Here is a 25,267-nt window from a genome sequence, read left to right on the forward strand (position 1 = left end):
CAACTTAAGTCCTGAAGATAGGCCCTATTAAGTTTTTTACGATCTGAAGAAGAGTACAAAAGTATCAATTTTTATACTAAAACTATTTCTCTTACATATAAAAAATTATATTGTAACAATATATGGTTCAGCGAGGCCGAAAACAGTTTTCTTCAATTTTCTGAAAACTGCTTCTAGGGACTTAAGTCGTTTTGCAAATTCATCATTCATTTGTTGAATATTATGCACGTATACTGCAACATGTGATTCACAATAAAACTATTGGCGTTTAAAGTGACGACATAAAACATGACAGCAAACAAACCCATGTTAATGATTTTTTTTTTCCCTACTGGTTTAACTGTTTGTTATTCATTCCGTTTATTTTACTATACCTTATGTGGTTATTTTATTGTAAATAAGGTGTGATAAGCTAAAATGGCCTCTACTTAATAGTCAGAGAAATAATGCGTCATTATTTCAGCACTGTGAGATCATAAAGAGTCTGCAAGGTTGTTTAGGTGTGACAGTGCCAGCTAGCTTATTGCAGCGCAGATTGAATCCGAAAGATACGGTTCCTGGTCAGAAGTTCTGCTTAAAGCCTTGTGCTTCGTCCTGAAACTTGAACTCAGGTGCTAGCACGCTGTTCGTCCGTCAGGCGGACCGGGATGCTTCCATGTATCAATATTTCATTTCGCATACTCGTACATATCCGGGCTCTCCCCTTCAGTTCCCTGTAATGGTTTCCCTCCTCATTCTCGTATTGTTTCAAGCGTAATCACTGTCTCATTCTTGATCTGACTTCGGAATTTTAATTCACTGCATGTCTGCGAACTCCCACCCCACCTTCTTTGTTTTGCCGTTACTTGTCCTCGAACGACTTGATCTCCTGTGCCCACACCTTATTCCTGGACTTTCGATCTCGATTCACTCCCTTTCTTTCTCACTTCTGTCCCTTTCTACGCTATTTCTGTTTCGTGGTCAGTCACCTTTTCTTTTCTTTTTACTTGTTTGCTATACATTGATCCTCATCTGTTAGAAAATTCCGTTTTTTCCTCTAATCCATGTACAGTATTTCCTTTGTTAGTCGTCCGTCATTTTTACAACTACAGTTAAAAGTTAATAGGCTATACTTATATACTTATCGAAATCTAAAGGCTGGTTCACAATAAACCGGGAACGGAAACGACTAGAACGAGAATATTATTAAAATAAATGTATTTAACATTATATCCTTCTCGTTGTCGTTTCCGTTTCCGGTTTATTGTAAACCAGCCTTAATACGTAAACCGAAAAATGCCACATTTGTAATTGGTACATTTTTTGACGCTGTATTAACTGTGCAGACCACAGACGTGCCATAGGCTAGATTGAAGGTAACCAGTTAGACCACCTCCGCGGTGGCTGAGACCTTTAGACTGTCACGCAGGCGGCCCGGGTTCGATTCCTGGGATATCCATAGTGACACTTGTGGCGGACAAGATCACAGTTGAAGTTTTTTTCCCGGGGTTCTCCCGTTTTTCCTCAGATTAGGCATTTACATCATTCCGTCACCATTTCTCCATTTCGTTATCATTCCGTAGCATTCCCCGAACGCCGGCTGACGACACATGGAGGGCAGTGTTGCCACGACCTACTCACGAAATCATAGAAAAAAAACAGGATATTACAGTAGATTAATTAAACATGAATTTCCTCTTTGTATTATAATATTAATTACAAAACAGTGTACTGTAAGAAAGATGATACTGTTGTATTACTATATAGCACTTCCCTAACCAATGGAATGGAACAATTTTGCTAAATATAATTAGCCTACTGTTATCTCTACTCAGCGTACGTATCAAAGTCATGCAATTTTGTTTTTACGCAGTAATGTCTTATTGACAATGTTTCGCATTAAATCTGGAATTTTTCATGTATTCAAGAAAGATTTATTTTAAAGGTGATATTAAGTACAGTACTGCATTAACTGCGACTATAACAGACGAAAAATTATCCACTTTCTTGCTATTACATAACTATCCTTTAAACTGTTCACCATTTTCCCACTATAATTTATAATATTCTGGGAGTATTTACTTTTTTTTCTTTCTTTCTGGGACACTTTCACTCATTTTAAAAGATCACTGTGGAAGATATGTAACACTAAAATGCCATTACCTATACTTCACTCTCTCACTGTTTCACGTGCACACATCAGAAACAAACTTCACTAGACTGAATAAGTTTCGTTCCTCTTCTGTTCCCCGAGTCCTCAAAACAATAATGAAATAACTTAATTCTGTCGTCGATTTGCAAAAGGGGATACGTCCAAAATAACAAAGTGTTGGAAAATCGCTACAAAAATCATAAACTTAAAATATTAAAATGTTCATGGATCCTGAATGTATGTATCCATAGTGATCTAATTAGAAAAAAAAATTATGAACATTTTAATTCAACTTATAGTTTTGCGATATTCCAAATTTCCGAAATGTCTCCTTTTGCAAATTGACGACAGTTATCACATGCATACGTTCATGAAGATTATATACTTGTGTGTGTGTGTGTGTGTGTGTGTGTGTGTGTGTGTGTGTGTGTGTGTGAGGAAGAGGGTTTGCATCCTTTCGTGGTAAGGTTTCAAACATTCGTTCTCTATCGATCTGTAATTATGTTTAGACTATCGAGTGGATTGGAGAGACCCATAACTCTGAGCCATGTGTATAAAACATGGTCTTTATCTGCTGTGTGCTGATATCCTAATCCGCCGCCGGACTCCAGGCGAGAGCCGTCTCCTTGCTTCTTGTAAGCATCATTGTGGCGAGGCAATATGAGCAGGGAGACAAATGAAAGCATTGACTTCTGTATAAGATGCAAAAATAAGACATGATGACATAATATAGGTCTATGTGTACTAAAGTAATGAGTTGAAAATCCGGACATAGAACTAGGTCACTGCAGCATGCCAAAAAGGCAGGAGAAATTCGGACTTTTGACATAAAAATCAGTAGAGCAGTAGATTCAATGGAAAAACAGGAAATCTCCTGCTAAATCAGTAGGTATGGCAACACTGATTTGGAGGGTGCTGGCCTAGGGACGAGTGGGGTTGCCTGCTCGAAACCTGGGTACACAGAGAATCTCTTTTAAGTCACTGTTCTTAGTTACACAATATTCATACCGTACTTTTGTTATTACATTGTCTTTAGAGGTAACAAAGAAAGCCAAGAGATATGCCTTGGACTTCTTTCATTACTAATGAAACGTACAGTAATACAATATACGAGTATAACGTTCCGAAAGACGAACCTACCGTCGTTTTCAGATATGCTGAAAGTGACGAGAATTCTTTTCGTAGGGAATGTTAACAAACACAATTACTAAATTCATGTGATGTCTCTGAATGTGAGCATGTAGGAAGAACGAGAAAAGGCTGGGGAAATCCATTATAAACAAAAATAAACGCTGACACCACAGCAGGCTAGTGGGCCGAAATCGTTTATGATGATTAAACACAGAGTGATGAAAATGTAGACCAGATCAGCCGGTGTGGGTTTGGGAATGCGTCACCAGAGGGTCAGAATAGATCTCAACAGGTCGCAGTGCTGGGCCGTAGTGCCCTCCTCCGTTAAATTCAGTTCAAACTAGTTGGACCCGTACTCCGAGCGCTCGACCGTGAGTTCGAATCCTGCAACAGGTGTTTATTTAGTTGAGCGTTTTCACAAACTATAAGCCGAATAGACTATCGGATAATGTCATGGTGAATTGTCGGTCTCAAAAATCTCACTACCACCAATTACACTGCATATCGCGGTTGTCGCAATATTGTCTTTACTTTCTTACTAGAGAATATGCTATGGTACCGCAAAAAGTCTATTTCGAAATTTTTTACTGCAGTACAACTTCTCAGCACAGTTTTTACCGAAAAAGTGGTTTTGGTCATTCAGTTTGTCTATTTATGTACAGCTAGGCCTATTTGTTCTAAAGTACTGGGCAGATTTTTCAAACAATAGAACCCCGAATATCATATATATTGTGACTCCATTAATAGAAGAACGCAGGGAACACAACTTACCAATATAATTAAATGCCTTTGACATTCATCGATTTCGAGAAGGATTTTGTGACGTAAATACAGAACAATTATTAAATATAATGATTTATGGAGGAATCCCGCAACATTAATTTAAAATAATGAATTTCTGTATGTTAATACGGAGTAATAAATAACAATCAATATGAGTCATAAACCATTAAAAAACAAAATGTCAATAATAAATTGGAGAATAAAACAAGGATGCCCTCTCTCGCCATCACTATTTCATATTGGCGATGCCGTACAAAATTGAATACCTGGGTGCAACAAGAGCGTTAGTGGTAAAATGGTATGCTGAGAAAAAAGGAGTTAAAGTTTTGATAGTGTCTCAGACTTGCAGCAACATATGAATGTACTGAAAAAATGTATTTATTAGTAAGATAATACAAATTGTCAACTTTCTGAAGTACCATCATATCAAATTAAACCATTTTTACAGAAATATGGACTTTTGAAATAATAAAATTAACGCTGTTCTTGCATATAAGACATTGTGCCCAGACTTTTATTTGGAACTTCGATATTTTTCTTGTTTCCTGGATTATTTGAACATGTTTTACAACTCAGGTTCTGATTCAAGTTCTGAATTATCGGTTCGGTCAACTATTCGCACAGTCCATGTTTAGAACACACCTAACCCAATCAGCATTTTCTGGTTTCAAAAATTTACACAAAACAACACATCTGTTTTTTTTTTTTTAGCAGGATTTACCTCTGGTTTAGGAACATCACTCAAATTAAGGTCTTGGTAACTTTGAAAAGGATGGCATATATTTCTTGGCTGGTATTTTCTTTCCTGTATGTACAGATACATACGTTTCACCACAATTTCGGTGTTGTTTAGCAATATTTCTTGTCCACAATTCTGGATTTCGTTTTCTTTTCTTTCCTTTACATTTACTCTCAACACAATCAACACTTTCTTCTTGCGAAGTAATGGTTTGTTCACAAATCCCGGCCATCTTGCTTGGTATATAATGCTATACTTAATGCTTAAAGACGAGGATGCCGCGTGGAAGTCGATCTTGTGTTCAAATACTATGGACTGATATTTAGACTTATGTTTTCAATGTGATGTACTGTGTGGGTTTAGTTTTAGACCTGGCATTTTGCTGATTCCACGTCAGTGAAGTCTCGGCAAATGTCTAATGACTTACAAGTTAACTTCGAAACCTCCCCTTAAACTACTCGCGTAGTTAAATCTGTTCAGCATATGTACAAGTATAAAAATTGAGCTGCCCATAATGGGTGTGATAACTTCTTGAAATGTTGTATTAAGAAACAACGGCGAGTAGTTAGAATGAGAAGTTGAGTAGCCTTTTCCCGTGAATCCCTACCCTGTCACATGACATACGAATCAATGCTCACAATGCTCTTCGCCAGCTAAGTGAGCACTGTCTACTAAGGGCAGGAGCTACTCAATTTCTAGATAATCTTTTATTCAAGCTTCAATTTCACGACTTTCATGTGAGTTTTGATAGATAATAGTGACATTTATCTGTCTGATGTGGAGGATTATCTTATGCATATTATGAGGGGAGGTTTCGACATGAGCACATAATTATATTTATTAAATACTCTACACGTCTACAATGTGTACAACTTATTCATCTTTCTAGTCATTTTTTATTTGTTGTGAAGTCCTGGCTCGGGGCTTCTCAGAATGGAGTGAAGAGTGAATGTGAAATGTCGTCGAAATGACGATGATAATGGCGGGGAAACAGAGGAATCCCAAGAAAAGTCCCTCAACACCCGCATTTTTACCACAAATTCCATTGACAGACGGGGATCGAACACTGGTCGTCTTGGTGAAAGACACAGACAATTTCTTGCTTTTTTAGTTGGTTATTGAACAAAGATATATTAATTACTAGGTTATTTAGCGTCGATGGAATTGGCGATAACGAGGTGATATTTGGCCAGATGAGGCCTAGAATTCGCCATAGATTACCTGACATTCGCATTACGAATAGAAAAGCTCGTAAAAAACCCAAACAGGTAATCAGCCCAAGCGAGAATCGAACCAAGCCCGAGTGCAACTTCGGGTCGGTCTGCAGCTCCGCCGGTGATGAATTCCTTGTTAAAGCAAAGCATTTCGTGAACTGAAAATGACAATAATGATAATGGTATAACAGTTACTGAAGTCACTCTCAGCAATCAAGCCATCTGTGTTGTACTCGCAGTTACCATAGAATTCGACAATAAAACACGTAAAATAGATAAAGTAAATTTGTCAACAACGTTGGTGCAGATTAACATCGCCTTGTTATGGTTGGGCGTGTGAATATCTCTCGAGTGAAACCACACGTAATGAGCAAATCTCACGATCAGGTGACACGATGTGTGGAAATAGGACTTCCTCCTGTAGATATGCACACCTTGGCCTCCGCTACAGACATGACTTACGCTTAATTTGCTGACGTAATAATAATCTACTACTCAAAAGTCACAACACTTTTAATCGCTTGAACCTCGTTAAACCGAGTGCCATGAATGTGACACATAATATTCCATTTTGATCTTATGGATTTTGCAACAATTTAGTTCCTTCAACATGTTGCGAGTAACATTACTGTTTGCAGTTTATTTTCTTAAATTGGCATTTAAAAACATACAGATTGACTAAAAATAAATATAATTCGCTTACATAGTTGTATACTTATAGGTTAATTAATTTTGTTTATATTTATATAAACAATTACACATAAGCCTATACAGTATTATCATTACAGTAGAACAAAATATACCAACCAATAAAGGTAGGGATGCTAATAAGGTATAAAACAACAAATAAATACCGATTATCCGTCACTCTATTATCCGACTGTTTTTGTCTAGCTTTTTTATGTAGAAAAAAATACGAAGTCCTGTAAATTATGTTAGTAGGCTATGTATTTTTTAAAGAGAGTTATTACAATTCTTTACTGTTAACACAGTATGTACTAGAAATGCTTCCGCTGCCGGCAACACAAATAATTTAATCGCTCATGCAGAAAGGGCTTCAGTCACATTTTCGAGAAAAAAAAAAGAAAGAAAAGAAAACGAGATATCGATGGAAATCATATTTTTATGGGTGGCTCCATCGGCCTGTGCAGGAAGGTATTCAGTTCAATGCTTGGAAAGAGAGGAACTGAAGCGTCAGGCTCAGAGTTCTATGCAGAAAGGAGTATAATGTACAGAATATTTTCTTTAGTTTTCTCAAAACTAGGTCTAATGGACTGAAGCCCTTTCTGCATCGGACGATTCAATTACTTGTGGAAGGGAGTGTATTTTCCAACATGTAAAATAGTCACTACCTGCTTTCAAAGGAACGACTCTCAGAAATCCACTACAATTGCAAACCCGTGCACCATTCAGCACAGTACTGAGAAAAAAAAGTACAAATAATTGATATATTTGTGAAAGGAGAAACTGTTGCTCATTTCATATCAGAATCCGAGACTGACGTTACAACTATGACATATTTAATGAAAAACAATTATAAGTTGTACAGGGACATCATTTTATTTTTACTTCAATTTTTAGTGTACCTGAGTTTTTGAATGCATTTCACTCCCACCCGTTCTACTAATGAAGTTCAACCGTCCTCCACACAGATCCAAGACCGCATAGCCTATACCAGGTATGCTCATTCTCTGACTCCCGATTACATTCTGTAATCACAACCTTCGAATGTAGAGCGTGCTGTTCCCCGTTCGAAGCTCGACGGATGGCTGCAGAAGGCAGTTCAAGTACTTAGAAAACGCACGAACAGTGCGGGACAATGACACAGTCAAAACCTTCTGTAAGCAAACGATCATTCCGTACAGTGTGGGAGGAAGACTATTTTTGTTGTACGTTCGGTGAAAACGGAAAGTGATTACTATATTGTAAGGTACTGTCAAGAATACTACTGAGCAACATAGAATTACATTATAGGCTCTGCTACCCAGAACATGCCGAAGTGACAGAGAAGCTGTTTTCTGTAATATAGCCTATTTTCATACACCAACGTTATTATTATTATTATTATTATTATTATTATTATTATTATCATCATTATTATTATTATTAGACAATTATTATTACTATTATTATTGTTATTGTGGTGATTTTATTCCAGCAGAAATAGATATTTTGATAAAATACTTTTTCAGGGGTGCAACGTGCACTAAGCTTCAAGAATTGAAACACTTCATGAAAGGCCAAACATTGAAGAGAGTCGAACAATTCAGAGTCTATGTTTTGGAGCAAGTTAGCCTATGTAGTATATTGGGAATTAGCTAAGTCACTAAAACCTTTCACGGATGGTGAACTTGTAAAGAGATGTATGGTTCCTGAACAAAATATAGTTAATTATGTCTCTATACTGCAACAGTTCAAATGTGAATTCACAGAACATAGATTTAGTGATTTTAGACTATGGAAAGTGATATTAGTATTTTTATTAATCTTTTCATAAATTTAGTACAATCCGTGAGAGTGCAGTTCCAGGACGAGTTAATTGATTTATTAAGTAACGTAGAATTCAGAACTAAATGCAGAGAATATGATTTGACAAGTATAGAATTATTTTAAAAATGAACAAAACTAAATATTACAAGATGAGCTTATTCGTTGCCACTATGTTAGCTACCTTCGTCTCGACATATATGTGCGAACAATTATTTTCGAGAATGAAGATTACTAAATCCAAACATAGGTCCCGATTAACAGATGAGCATCTTTAGCGCATTGCAGTAAGTTCCTTGGAAATAGATTCCCGATTACTTGCAGAAAAGAATGCGGATGTTGAATAGACCGCAAAGTAGACTGTATGGTGGAATATGAAAATGATGTTATCTATGATATTATTATATCATAACTATATTAAATATAATAAATAATGTAATAACTGAATATTGCAGTGTATAGTCTTTCCTTTTTCAAATTCAGTTTATTATCCGTATTTGTAAGAGTGTAAGATCTATGCTACGGGCGGTGCTGCAATGTAGTTGCGGAGCCCAGTCCGTACACAGTGTGTGTTATGCAGTGCAGCATCATCTGTGTAATCGGGGCTTTTACAATTTTCAGCATACCTGTATTATACCCATACAATTGTTTAAAATAACTTAAATAAAAGGGCCTCGTTAAGTAATTAACTGTCACTTGATTTCCTCCCTTTCTACGACGCTGCGAAATAACCACTTGGACGGACAGTAGATAGCATGTATGAGTAATTTTATCTTTTCGGATCGGGCAGAAGTGAAGATTGAATTTACAGTACGTAAGGTCTCTTTTATAGAGTAGTCACAGAATTATTTCAACATAATTTACTGATACGAAGTACGAACCTGGTAATTGGAATTACGTACAATAGTCTATAGTGCGATAATATGCACATTAGAACTGAAGCCTGTATCGAAATGAACGGCCACCATTTTCAAAAATGTGTTTAAATATCCTTATTATGATTATTTTTTAATTTAACTTCATTCTCTATAGTGTACGCTAATGTGTTGTAGACAGTATAATATACACTGCATAATGAATACGTCCGCATGGAAAGTTCATGAGTAAACACACTCATTGTTAATACTGTACTGTGCTTTGATTAAACAAAAACCAAATGAAAATTATCAAACTTAAAATCGCAATATTTCCTAGTTTACGTAAATGGATGAACTACTTTTCTTCCCTCCTATACCTAGTAAAGTGATTTGTTTGTATATTACGCCAGTATCATCGAACTCCAGTCGTGGAAGAGGGTAGCAAACGGTGTTTCCGGTTCTTAATCGTTGATCCAAAGGTATAGCCAGGTTAATAATAGAAATGTTAGTAAAAATAAAATGATGTCCCTGTATAAGCATGAGCATGTAGTTCCCTTGACCCGTAAAACCCCGTCGTTGACAGTCAAATTTAAATTAGTGAACTTCAGATTCACTATGTAGCATGCTAACCACAAGACCCTAGAGGAAATTACGAGATCATAGACTACTTAAGTATTATGCTCTTAATTTATAAAAAATCATTAATGGTACGGATTATCCGATTTTTTTCCATTAACCGTTCAGTCCACCCTCTTCATTACCACGGATAATAGAGGTTCTACTGTATATCTAATATTGTTTTTCTATTTACAAAAATCGGCGTTTAGATTCGATTTTAATTCTAAAATATATTAATAGTAGTAGAGAGAATCCGGACAACTTGCTTAATACTTTGAATTATAGCAGCCATTTTCAACCAGCGTGCCGCGAATGATCGCTGTTGTGGCGCGAGAAAAAGAGAGAGTAAATGCTTCCGCAGTAAATTGGAAGAATACAAGATAAAAGAATAGTAAAAAGTGAGTCCACGTAAATCAACATTCAGCGAAGGGGACAGAAGTCAATATCCAGTAAACACATTCTCTTTTAAAACCCTGAAGTTTCCTCCCCGGTTGGGAACCATTGGTTCAGATTATATAGCTAAGTGTGCCGCGATATTTTAAATTACATCTTTGGTGTGCCACATGTCGAGAAAGGTTAAAAAACGCTAATTTAATAATAATAATAATAATAATAATAATAATAATAATAATAATAATAATAATTAATTTAACTGCCAGAGTTAAGGCCGTAAGGCCTTCTCTTCCACTCAACCAGCAAAAAGTATATATATATATATACATATGCATGAACTTACAAAGAATTCAACAATTTGATTTAGATGAGAGTTACATGTATACAAGAGTTATTTACGAATTAAACAACAAAATACTATGAACTAATAATTAAACACTGAAATAAACTGTGTAGCAGAATTAAACTAAAATACATAGAATGTTAATATATTTCAAATAATATTAGATAATACAAAGCGATTATTATGAGACAATTTTGAAAATACAGCACTATCAGGATGCATGTCTAAAGAAAGAAGTAACAATGTAGTGAGTGATAGTTTAAATCAGTATAATTGGAGTGAAATGCTAATAAGATTATCTTTTAAGCTGTTTTTAAAGGTGTTTATTGTCTCGCAGCCCCTAATACTTTGTGACAAGGAATTCCATTGACGCGAGGTGGATACTGTAAAAGATGATGAATAACAAGATGTTCTATGAAGAGGTATACTTAGCGTGCCACATAAGTGATCTGGAGATAAGTGATCTGATTTAGAGGTTCGCTCTGGCGTAACAAAGTTCTCACTACTCGCAACTGCAATGCTCTTAACATAACGGAGCAAGAAGCTGTTTCTTGTTATACCTGCTCAGTGGTATGGACTTTGTTACAATATTTACAACACAAACATTATAATTGTATGTATTTACTAAGAAATCTAGTCATTCATTCATAGTGTCCTGCCTAAGGGCAGGTCTTTCACTGCAAACCCAGCTTTCTCCAATCTTTTCTATTTTCTACCTTCCTCTTAGTCTCCTCATATGATCCATATCTTAATGTCGTCTATCGTCTGATATCTTCTTTTGCCCCGAACGCTTTTCCCGTTCCAGTGCATCCTCTAGTACGCAGTTTCTTCTCAGCCAGTGACCTAATCAATTCCTTTTTCTTTCTGATCAGTTTCAACATCATTCTTTCTTCACTAACTCTTTCCAACACAGTTTCGTTTCTTATTCTGTCTGTCAATTTCACACGCTCCATTCTTCTCCATAACCACATTTCAAATGATTCTAGTCGCTTGTTCTACTGCTTCATTTAGAATCCGCAAATTTATATTCTTTACTTTTCTTCCTATGACCATGGTCTTCGTCTTGTTTACATTTGTAATAGAACCTAGGTTATACGTAACCTAGTTAAACGTAGTAGGCCTACTGGTTTGTACATAATTATGCACAGGTCCTGGCAAAATTACATTTCAATACATATAAATTAATTTTGAATTGTACGTAATTGGTTTTACGTAATTCGCTTTTGAAGGTAGTAATTTAAAAAAAATTGAACTTGAATTGGACTTACTTTTTTCGCTTTGATACTTAATAAAGTTTCATTTTAGCTTAATATTATTTTTCTTATGACTAACACTTTGAATACATTTTAATTAGTTCACACAATCCTCAAGATCAGCTACAGAATAAGGGAAACGTAATATATTACAAGTCATGTGACAGTGAAGACCTATGCCTCTTTACATCAGTGATCCCATGTTACGAAACTCGTACCGATAAGACAGCAAACTCATACAGGTCAGGCGAATATAGAGCCGGCATGCTCCGTCTATCTCACGGAACATACATACAAAATTTGAAAACAGTTAGAGACCACTCAGTATCTGTCTAGCAATTATGTGTGACAGTAAAAGGAAGAGCTACTCGTTAGAAGATATAATTGGGTTTATGAAATAAGTTTAGGCAAATGTCAACAGTTAAAAGTAGTACTGGTGTGTACATAATTATGAAGAGAACCTGGCAAAATTACATTTCATTAAATGTAGATTAACTTTGTATTTACGTAATTACAAGAGAACACATCTGAAATTGCAAGAGATTTGTAATAAACATGTATAATAGAGAGTGTAACGAAAATAGTGGGGAAACTTCAGGTATGGATTCCTCATGTGTAGAGAAGGAAAAAAAAAAGGTTGTATGAACATGGGTCCGAAAGTGCCTGGTTGCCGCGCTATAGGGGTTACAAGGAGGATTATTGTGCACTACTGAACTTAGGTTTTGGTTGATTAATGTGTGAGTCTGTGTACATTTGTTTACAGGAACTGTTCAAAATGTCCAATCCTGCCTGAATACAGGCCGCAGTTCGTCGCATTGATGTCCGGACCTAGTCCCAAATTCCTGGCGTAGCACGTACTGTCCGACAGTGTTACTGTTTTTTATTCCTTAAGCCCGTACACGTTCAAAATGGTCACCTGCAGCCACGTGCAAACCCAGTAACGACGTAGAACAGAGCGGCACACCAACTTGATTATTGCAAATGAGATATCATTACAGGCATATTCAATCTTCTCTCTCAGTTCCTCCATTGTTTGTGGTTTTGTGACGTACATGTGTCCTTTAAAGCTCCTCGAAGGTAGAAGCCTGGACGGATTAAGTCCGGAGATTGAGACGAGAACTCCGTAATATTTCCTCTTCGTCCTACCCATCTCTGATTGAATGTGCGATTGAGGAAGTTCCTCACATTGAAGTGAAGGTGAGCTGGAGCCCCGTCCTGTTGAAAAGTAATATCCATCTTCATTGCCAAAGAGGTCATTAAGACGTGGAATCATGATTTCTAACATTTGCAGGTAAGATGCACCTGAGATAGTCCCTTCGAAGAAGTACGGCCCAATCATCCCTCTGGGAGACAGACCACACCATACTGCTACTCTTGGAGATTAACAGCCTGTTCTTCAAAGATGTTTGGGTTTTCGTTAGTGGTTTCATCTGACGAAATAATTAAAACTTGAAAATTTTCCCTTTCGTCACACATGTCAACGAACTACTCACAAAATAGCACTCTCTTATCTGGGTCGCCCTGATTTAGTGCATGGAGAAGTCTCGGAATGTAAGGCTTCCTTTTTTGAGCCCAAAAAATTCTATGAAAACTGGATATTTCGATACCAATCTCACGAGAACATTGCCTCACAGACTTCTTCGGAGATTGTGCATAAGCCTGCATCACTGCATCAACGTTGCGTTGTCGGTGGAAGTTTTCTTTCTTCCGTACCGTCCTTTCTTCGCATCTTGTACCGTTCCATCGACTTCAAACTTGTCTCGGATTCCTGTGATTCTTAACTTTGTTGCTGATGATGTTCCAAATTCAACTCTCCATCGTCGTTGAACCTCAGCGACATACTTCACTTTCCAATAACATTTCAGTATACACTTACGTTGATGGAACGATAACCGCACCGTCACCATGTTTACTTATAATGCCGTGAACAGACGAACGCGTTTTTACGTTTTCAACTGCCTTCTGAATCATAAGCCGCTAAAACTGTTTATCTGTCTGATTTAATTGCTGAGATATGGTATTTTAAATAGTATATACATTAATTTGAGACACCCTGTATATATGAAGGGATGTAGGAAGAACTCAAATAATAAATAGGAAGATAAATGTTATGTCAGAAAGAAGATACTTGATGAAAAAAAAAAAGGAGGCCAGGGTCCGACATCGGGCTGTTACACCACAGAAGAAGAAGAAGAAGAAGAAGAAGACGAAGAAGAAGAAGAAGATCATGTTACCAATAAGTATAATATTCAGCGGTATTTTGATGGATAGGTTAGAACCGTTAGAAAAAGCTATTGACGGAAAGTTATCGGAAGGTCAGGCAGGTTTTTTTTTTATTATCCAATTTAATAAACCCTATTTCACCTTGAGGTATATTAGGGTTATAGTTGACATCAAAATACATATTTTATAACCAATAAACAATAAATTTAAGAGGCATGATGAGGCCGATAAGCTAATTACTATAAATGACAATTTATTACATGTGCCGTCTATGCTTATCCTTATTTAACAAATATATTGGTTATACAATATTTTGTTACATAATATATATTTATTTGAACGTTTTCGGCTCTATGGAGCCATCATCAGAAACAAGTAAGCCCATATGTATGGTGTGAGTATACTATATGTTGCCGTACAAGTAAACTCAATTAATGTTAAAATTAAAAGGCATGTTTCTATTTAAAATCAATAATTGTAAGGCAGAAATTACAATATAAATAAATATATATTATGTAACAAAATATTGTATAACCAATATATTTGTTAAATAAGGATAAGCATAGACGGCACATGTAATAAATTGTCATTTACAATAAACAATAGTAAAGTGATAACATAAAATAGTGGTCACAGTTACAATTCACATGAATTATGTAGAAGCATGCACATTAGTGAAAGAATGGCTTCTGTTACAGATTAATGAGATGTTTGAGGAATAATCAATAGAAAAGGTATACAAGAATGTCTAACCGTTTCAGAGTAAATCACGATCTTAAAAAGATAATCAATAGTAGATTAATAAAATAAAGTTTCACTTTCACTTTCAAATTAATACTTAATTCATGAACAATGAAACAGTTAAGAGTAATAAAGAGATATTACAAGCAATGATTTACTGTTACAAGTTACATACATGATTCAGTAACAATTACAATAATTAAAATATAACACAAGTAATGACTTACAACTAACGAATACCGAAATTCTTGAAGGGCAATATATAATGGTAGGGGCAATACAAAATATTTAAAAACAAATGTAAACAGTGCAGTAAAGGAATAGTAGAAAAAATGACTTAAGATTACAAGTTAAACTCATTCTTTTTAAAGCAATAGGTAACAAAAAAGAGGTACTAATAACAATACACTGTAGTTACAGATTAAACACATTATTTAAAAAAACAAACACGCAAAGGATTAATAGCCATTTTCAGGCATCATTCAAAGGGACCATGCCTGTAATTCACATCTTCTTGACGTTATTTCGTATATTATTTTGTGTTTCAATCTATTTCAAAGATCAGGCAGGTTTTACTACAGGATTGTCATGAATAGATCATAAGAGTATTTTTAACATTAGGCAGATTAGCGAAAAATCACATATCGCTATCCTGTAAAATCAAATGTGAAATAAGGTTAACACATTTTCTTTAAAAGTTGTTGTTTGTTTAGCACGACGTTGCTCCGCAATAAAGACGCGTAATGACAGAGAAGAATGATCCGCGTGTTGTGGGGCAGGCCGCGCTAGTTCCGCCATTCAGATGCCCAGCCTTGGCCAAGACCACGCAGTCACCTTGACCACACCTTCTTTCTATGTAGTCTGAAAAACACGGAACAGATCGCTGGCCGCGGCATGACTGACGTGGCCTGCACATTGCCGACTCTGTTATTTTGACAACACGATTAATTGCATTACCTGCACACGTCATTGCAATGGCTACTTACTGTACGTGTTAAAAAGGCAGAAGTTGAAGTTTTCGACCTTGTGATTTGTACATAAATACTTAACGATCTAGAACCTTCTGCTTAAAGCTGTTGCTGGCATTAAAATGATGATAATGGTTATTATTATTATTATTATTATTATTATTATTATTATTATTATTATTATTATTGTTATCGACATATCCTAGAGATGTCGCCATGTAATTTGTCCGCGAGGTGCGCAGATGGTGGCGGGAAGCGGGTGGACGGGAGGGTGGAGCTTACAGCCTGATCAGCTGCATGTGAGCTGAGCGCGTCTAAGCGGCTGGGAGGACTATCGGGGAGAGGTGTGTAGAAAGGGGAAGACTCCTGTCACGTGATCTGAAGGTAGGAGTGACTGACCAGAAATTGGGTTCTGCGTCGCGGACAAATTACATGGTAACATCTCTACCATAAATTCAGCTCATATGTGTTTGTATCCCTATAAGGAAGTGGAAATGGCTGTATAAATATCTTTTTTCTACGATAGTGCGTAAAATTCCATTTTACCCACTGTTATCAGTGCCTAAAGTCAGTCTTTAAAACATTAGTGCTTAAAAAGTAAGTATTGTAATCGCTTTATGCACTGCTATTCATTTTACGCAGTGGCAAAGGAAGTGTAATATTTAATGTACAAACTTTATTTAGTAAGAAATTAATATATTTTTTCGATCTTTCATTACTCAAATATTACACGTAGCCTACACAAATAAGTAGCAAATTTAACATTCATAGCTACATTTTAGCTCTTATTATTCTAATTATTAACTGCTACTCATTGTAACAAGATTTATCATTCAACTGCTCCTTTTTATTTTATTTTAGTGGGTTATTTTACGACGCTTTATCAACATCTCAGGTTATTTAGCGTCTGAATGAGATGAAGGTGATAATGCCGGTGGAATGAGTCCGGGGTCCAACACCGAAAGTTACCCAGCATCTGCTCGTACAGGGTTGAGGGAAAACCCCGGAAAAAACCTCAACCAGGTAACTTGCTCCGACCGGGAATCGAACCCGGGCCACCTGGTTTCGCGGCCAGACGCGCTAGCCGTTACTCCACAGGTGTGGACTCAACTGTTCCTAACCGCTTTGTTGATTATATGGCCGGTTTAGACGACCATGAAATCGTGAACATGAATAAAACAGGCTACCATTCCATGGATATTTACTTCTTATGGTTCTAAGTTTAGACGACCATGACATTGTGGTCTTATAACCTCTCCAATTCGGCTCCAACTCGTTTCACAAACTTTACACTCGTGCTAAAAACAACCTTTACGAACTTGTCTCATAAATAACTATTGTCTTCCGTTTGCTTTCTGCTGTATGATATGCCCGTACTCATTCTTTTAATGTTTTCATCTTTTTATCGAGTCTCCTATCCTGATCATAACATTTTCACTTCTGACTTTATAGTACTTACAAATCATAGTAAGTCTAATTTGGGAAATTTCAAATACATTTGCATCGTCTTATTTGACAGGCCTTATATTTATGACACATACTGAAGTCACGTTTTCTCTTGTGTATTAGTTGTCGGTCTGAATTAAGTTAATTAGTGTATTTAGTAAACTGCCTTTGTAAATTTTATGTTAAATTATTGGTTAAGACCACACCGTACACGAGCCTGACTCTCAGGTAGTGGCTAGAAAGATTTTCGTTGCCTACTTTTGAATTGTTCTCACTTTGTTTACTAGCTAAATAAATCTCAAATTTTTGTACTAGATTATGAAGTCTGAATTGCAACTCTTCACTCATTTGCTTTCCACCATGTTGAAGAAGGGAGAGTGGGGGTTGAGGAGGAAAGGGGGAAAGGGATAGAGAGAGAGAGAGAGAGAGTGTGTGTGTGTGTGTATGTGTGTGTAATTCAAATATTCAAGCTGAAAAATATTTTTGGATTCAGTCCATTCAACACAATTTGCTTGTATTCAAGAATGCCTTAATTGGAAACGAAATAGCGGAAACGGCGTTTTTTCCTTTCTTTTTGTGCTGCCATCTGTTGTTTCGGTCAACAATGATCGATTACGCATTTCCTGAAATTCTTTGAGCTGTTCTTTCTCATGACAACGGTATGAATTTCGTAAAACACATAGTGACAGAATTATAGCAGTTTATAACCCCGGAATGTTTTTTGAGGACACACTGTATAATGTAAGGATATGGTTATTTAAGGTTGATAAGAATGTAATATAACAAGTAGTGTCAGACACTAAATATTGTTTCGGGATGTACAAATGAATCGGTATTTGTTAAAATAACGTTAGTCATGAAACTCAGATTTGTAGGAAACTAAAAAAAAACTTGTTTAAATAAAATTGAAGTATTCAGCTCTCTGTAGATTAATTATGAAGACATAAATCACGTAATTTTAATACCAAACGATATGTTGAACTGCGAAATAACGACAAACTTGAACATCACAAAAATTATGACTGGCGTTGTTTTAACAAATACCGATTAAAATTGTGTAATGAGGAAGTATCACATGTCATCTTGAAGACACTGTTTATTTCAAACTTGAGCTCATTCAGAGAATAGCGATGTATATAGTGCTTCATGATGTAAGGAGGGGAAGACGGAACCTTGTCTGCTCTGTTCTGCGTAGTCGTTGTGGCTGCAGGCAGCAGCTGTGTCTGGATTCCAACACCCATAATGAAGTCCTTCCAAGAATTCGATATTTAGAAATTTATGGAACTATTCACAACCATGCGTAATATAGTCTCGTGTTTACTTGTGACTGTCTGCGTTGCTGTTGGTAACGAAATGGGTTTCTTTTCATAAATATTTTCATTGAAATACTACAAATTTATCACCACATACTAGGCTACTACCATTATCGCTTTCCCATTATCCTCGATATCCTTACTTCTATAGAGATCACCATAAATATCAGGATCATCACTATTGCAATGTTATCAGCATGGTCACATCATCATTGCCATCGTCTCTAGTATTTATGCGACTCCATTGCAATATTACTATCATTGTTATCATCATGCTATCATCATTTCCACCACTACCTTATCATTACTATTACTGATGTAATCATCAAGTCCCGGATTTTTAAGACAAAAATGTCATCAAGGTATTTCAGGATTTTGTATCCTTTAAGACAATACTTAGAACTTGGTAATTTCTTAACATACGTTTCCTCACAAAGAATCTCAAGTATGCAGCATACCACTATATTTAAAGCACTATGATTGTTTACCACTTCTCCACATCATTTCATTCTTTATAAGGCAATCAGAACATTTATTATTATTATTATTATTATTATTATTATTATTATTACTATTATTGAAGTTACAGGAGAATGGAGAAAGTTACACAACATAGAACTGCACGCATTGTATTCTTCACCTGACATAATTAGGAACATCCAGACGTTTGAGATGGGCAGGGCATGTAGCACGTATGGGCGAATCCAGAAATGTATATAGAGTGTTAGTTGGGAGGCCGGAGGGAAAAAGACCTTTGGGGAGGCCGAGACATAGATGGGAAGATAATATTAAAATGGATTTGAGGGAGGTGGGATATGATGGTAGAGGCTGGATTAACCTTGCTCAGGATAGGGACCAATGGCGGGCTTATGTGAGGGCGGCAATGAACCTCCGGGTTCCTTAAAAGCCAGTAAGTATGTAAGTAAGTATTATTATTAGTATTATTATATTATTGATCCCAATGAGAAAAGGGTGGAAGGAGAAACAATTAAAAGATCCGCGATCGCTCGTCCTTGCAATGCATTACATCATTAACTTAGTACCTCTTGACTGACACTGGAAACACCTTAAATTAAATAAAATGTATTCAAACTTATAAAATTACTCGTACAAATCTGGGTTCCAGATAGGAAATTATTTAATAAAATTACTCTTTTATTTTAATGTTTTTTCTAAGAAATAATTACAGAAATTGTAAGTGTAAAGTCATATAAATTTTTCAGTTAAAATGTGTATGATTGGTTATTGACATTAACAGCTCTATTCTGACATAAATACATTTGCTATAGTAAATTAGTGGATAGGTGGATTTATTGTTCGATCTATGAATAAATTGTTAGATAGAGAGTAACAGCAGAGACAGGAAGAGAGAGAGAAAGACTGACAGACAGACATTGACAGAGAGATAGACAGAGACCGAAAGACAGCTAGAGACAGATAGAGAGAGAGAGAGAGAGAGAGAAAGACGGCTGGAGGCAGACAGAGATAGAGAGTTATAGAAAGAGAGAGAGAGAGAGAAAGACAGCTAAAGACAGACAGAGAGAGATAGAGAGAAAGAAGCTAGAGATAGACAGAGAGAGAGACAGACAAACATAGATAGACAGAGAGAGAGAGAGAGAAATACTGCTAGAGATAGACAGAGACACCTGCTAGAGTTAGACAGAGAGAGACAGACAAACATAGCTAGACTGCTATAGACAGCCATAGGCAGACAGAAATAGATAGAGACAGATAGACATAGGTAAACACTATTTCTGTGGTTTAAAATCGAAGCCAACATTAATAAAATAACTTCGTGTGAGTTTCATTGCGAGAAAATATTTTGTTGTTGGCTTTGAGATTTTTTTTTCAGTAAATATTTACCTATATAGTCCTGTCGTCTGTGACTTGACTCCGTTACAGTGTAAGATAGCAGCTCATTGGAAAGTTTTCACTAATACTTTCGCCTCCCATTCAGGTGTACGGATACAAAGATAATAATTTGTACAAACTTGGACATAATTACAATAACAAGATGTGCAGTTAGTCGCCACACAATGAGATGAATCGTTGACTCTTGTGGTAGGTAGAACATGTGAAAGCAAGATTGACTTAACGCGTGTGTTCATTGTTTCTACAGTAACTTGTCGCACAAACACTGGGGGAGAGCGTCTTCGTCGTGGACCTGGGTTCAAATATTGTCAAATTTAAGTTGAACTTCTGATGGACAGACATTTTTGGACATGTTTTCCTGGAGATAACTGTGTTTCTACTGACTTTAGTCTTTTGTCCTTCGTGGTTTACTGGTTAACCTTGGATCCGAGGTTCGCGGATTGAAACACGGCCGAGGACAATAAAATCCTTATGGCCGAGTGCACCAATCTCGGTTAGGAACGTTTAAGAAATAAATAAATAAATGAATAAACAAATAAATGAATGAATGAATGAATAAACAAATAAATGAATAAATAAATAAATAAATGAATAAATAAATAAATGTATCAGATCATAATATTTGGAGGCATGGAAGTTGATTTATTAGAGAATATGGCATTAAATATTGTTGACAGAAAAAGGATCATTCAGGAACGTGGGTTGGGGAAGCCTAGATTTGATTTATAAATCAATTAAATGATAAAGGATGTGGACAAAGAATATTTGAGTTTATGTTCACACAAACTTTAACTTACGCCTATGCGTAGGCCTATAGTTAACGTTTCCAATTTAGCTATTTTTAATTGTTTTTCGGAGACAATTTCTTTTAATTTTGCTATTGGTTAAATAGGGATTTAGCGATTTTTCAGGATCCTCTAGCGACAAAAACAAAATTTTATCCATTGATGATAAGGAATCTAGCGACTTTTGAACTACGGTTTGGCGACTTTCCGTACACTTCCTCTTTAAACATTAATAGCTTGTTTTTAAATTATTGTAGGGTTTTTCTATACTTAACACCTGAGGAATAACCAGTACATATAATATGATAAAAAGTGTTGCTACATCACGTAGGCTATAAAGCATAAGAGAAAATTGTACGTATTTTAATTTATTTTAATTAACTTACAAGGCACACCGAAGCATTCAAGCGACGTTTTCTTCGAGCAATCTTCTTCTTATTTTATCGCCATGCCATCAGTTTGTTTATTTTCTATTATAGGCTAACTTTATAGTATTTCTCAATAAGATCGAGTAAATATGAATTTCCGAATGCGCTGAAATTTGGTTTTCTCCCTCTCTTTCTATGTCTTTCTTTCCACAACTACTTATTTCAGGGAATTATAAATAGAAAAGAGGGTTTTATTTATATGTATACGAATAAATACAGATTGGAACTATTTATATATTTTATATTATCGCTCCGAAAAATCAATTTGTCACTGTCTCTTGAATATTATGATGAATTGCTCCGGAGAGGAAGAATGACGAAATAAACACCCGGCAACTAACCGCGGTTTCATAACCAAACGAAGTTGATGGTGCATCTGTTTTTATGCTTATTAGTTAACCGTGGGTAGGCTATCTAACCACGCATCCTAACCGAGATTGGTGCACTAGGCCATTAGAGTGACTTTCTTCTGAAGGAAAGTAAAGCTGTGGATCCTGTGTCTACGTAACGTGAAATAACTTCTTCCTGATAGAAGGCTCCACCAGGCAAATATCTTGCCCACGTTGTTTTGGCGCTGACAGCGTCGTTAAATTAAATACTATAAAGTAATCTTTAATAATTATAATCAACCGTATTACACGCATAGAAAACTAAATTATAAAACTTTGTAGAGATTTCCTGAATTTATAGATTTGTAAAATTGTATTAATTCCATAATTGAAACGTAAGATTAATTCAATAGGAGAATTCATTAATCAATATCATATTATTATTATTATTATTATTATTATTATTATTATGTATTTATAACCCTAACATACCTATCTCTGGTAAAATAAGGTTCTCTGTAAAATTGGAGTATAATAAATAAATAAATAAATAAATAAATAAATAAATAAATAAATAAATAAATAAATAAATAAATAAATAAGGTAGCTTTTCTACGAAATTTCCTTTGGAGGAATTTCGCGATTGTAGCAAGCTGGTTTCATTTCTTTTGAGTGTATTACAAAATGTCTTCATTAATAATAATAATAATAATAATAATAATAATAATAATAATAATAATAATAATAATAATAGCCTAATAATAATAGTAATAACAATAATAAATAATACTTACTTACAAATGGCTTTTAATGAACACGCAGGTTCATTGCCTCTCTCACATAAGCCGCCATCGGTCCCTATCCAGTCCAAGATTAATTCAATCTCTATCATCATGTTTCACCTCCCTCAAATACATTTCAATATTATCTTCCCATCTACGTCTCAGTCTCCCCAATGGTCTTTTTCCCTCCTGCCTCCCAACTAACACTCTATAGGCCTATGCAGTTCTGGATTCGCCCATATGTGCTACATGCCCTGCCTATTCAAATGTCTGGATTTAATGTTCCTAATTATGTCAGGTGAAGAATATAACGCGTGCAGTTCTGCGTTGTGTAACTTTCTCCATTCTCCTGTAACTTCATTCCTCTTAGTCCCAAATATTTTTCTAAGAACCTTATTCTTAAACACTCTTAATCTCTGTTCCTCTCTCAAAGTGAGAGTCCAAGTTTCACAATCATATAGAACAACCGCTAATATTTCTGTTTTATAAATTATAACTTTCAGATTTTTTGACAGCAGACTAGATGACAAAAGCTTCTCAACCGAATAATAACAGGCATTTCGCATATTTATTCTGTGTTTAATTTCCTCCCGAGTGTCATTTATATTTGTTACTGTTGGTCCAAGATATTTGAATTTTCCCACCTCTTCGAAGGATAAATCTCCAATTTTTATATTTCCATTTCGTACAATATTCTGATCATGAGACATAATCATATACTTTGTCTTTTCGGAATTTACTTTCAAACCTATCTCTTTACTTGGTTCAAGTAAAATTTCTGTGTTTTCCTTAATCGTTTGTGGAGTTTCTCCTTACATATTGACGTGTAATAATAATAATAATAATAATAATAATAATAATAATAATGTTTTATCAATTATTATCCTTGTGAGGCGTAGGTGATGCACTTGCACAAGGGCGATGTTCACAATAGTGGAATTTATTATAAGAGGGAAGTCCACCGCTGAGGAGTAACGGTTAGCACGTCTGATCGTGAAACGAGTGGCCCAGGTTCAAATCCTGGTTGGGCAAGGGCAAGTTACCTGGTTGAGGTTTCTTCGAAGTTTTCCCTTAATCAGTTCAGAGCAAATGCTGTGTAACTTTCGGCTCTGGACCCTGAAATCATTTCGCTTGCATTGTCACCTTCATCTTACTCAGACGCTGGATAACCATAGCAGTTGATAAAACGTATTAAAATAACCAATTAAAACCATGAGAGGAAAAACTGTAAGTCAGTCCCAAGAACACCTGTGGCAACATCATCTTTGACCATTAGAAATTTACTTGGAACCGTCGAAACTTTGTGTTCTAGTCTCTAGCGTGTAAATTCAACGTTGTAACCGCTTCTTCTGCAGTGAGATGCATCACTAGCCGAATGACATAAGATTTCTTGTAGTGATAGCAGAAACGTGGAAGTGTTATGCGTGAAAATGGCGCCTTTTTGTGACTGTGGTATAAGCAGAATCTTGTCTCGGCATTCAAATATATCTCGAGTTCTAAGAAGCGGAATGTTGTGAATAGGAACTTACGTAAAATCACCAGCCGATTCAAAGGATTTGAGTAAAGCGATGTTCTGTGCATGCAGATGTGTGTGCGGCCGCGTGACGTGCATGATGAAAAGCTCGCAGACAATGAATATTCATTGAGAGCCTGGATATTCGGCCACCTCGCGACGCATTTTAACGCCTGCTGTACACCTCTTGCGTACATCCTCAAGTTTCCTTCAGTTTAATGGTAATGTAAGTTAAGCATCAGTGTAATATCGATGGCTGAGAACCAGATTGTTCTAAGTCCAACTTTTTGTAAGAAAGAAATCTGTGTTTCATTTTGTTCCAGTTCTTGTCCGAATGTATGAATCGAACAAAATTGTAAATATTCCTCTCCATAAGGTTGCTATGAAGCTATTCCAAATTGTTTCACGAAGCTTTGAATGTCAGGAGCTTAACATAACTCTTTTGAAAAAAGAAATATTAAAATTGACTTGTAACAATCTGATGCTGGGCTGTCGATATGTTATTGTACAAGATATTTCACTCCTTTTGTCCCAGGATAGAGGAAGTTCATTTGGCAGGACGAGTTGCTATGGGCTCAGAGAAGAGGATTCAATGATTAGTTTCTAAATAGATGAATGGATTGTTAAGTATTGGATGGATGAATAAATGAATAGTGGGATGAGTTTGATGGATGAATGGATAATTAATAATAATTATTTATTTATTTATTTAATCTGGCAGAGCTAAGGCCAGTAGGCCTTCTCTTCCGCCCAGCCATACTCTAATTCTAATTGAATACAATTGGTTACATAGTTATTACATTAATATCTAGACCAGTGATGTCAAAGAAAGCGCATTTTTCTGACCTTGACGTCGTGCACGGGCATCAAGCGCTAAGTATGGAAAGAGGAAGGGTTGTGTACTGTATATGAATAAGC

General features: G+C 35.9%; 1 protein-coding gene across 2 annotated transcripts in view; it reads left to right on the top strand.

Moving 5' to 3' along the window:
- Positions 1-25,267, top strand: part of LOC138696113 (uncharacterized) — a 63,080-nt gene that overhangs the window by 32,132 nt on the left and 5,681 nt on the right. The window contains exon 1 of one of the 2 annotated variants that reach the window (XM_069820665.1): positions 11,074-11,118. The exons of the other annotated variant lie outside the window; for it this stretch is intronic. Within the exon in view, the coding sequence (XP_069676766.1) occupies positions 11,089-11,118 (30 nt within the window). The 5' untranslated portion in view covers positions 11,074-11,088. Of the gene's footprint in view, positions 1-11,073; positions 11,119-25,267 lie in introns of those variants that run through there. 2 annotated transcript variants of the gene reach the window in all.

The sequence above is a fragment of the Periplaneta americana genome, chromosome 3, assembly GCF_040183065.1.
Source record: "Periplaneta americana isolate PAMFEO1 chromosome 3, P.americana_PAMFEO1_priV1, whole genome shotgun sequence".
Lineage (NCBI taxonomy): Eukaryota > Metazoa > Arthropoda > Insecta > Blattodea > Blattidae > Periplaneta > Periplaneta americana.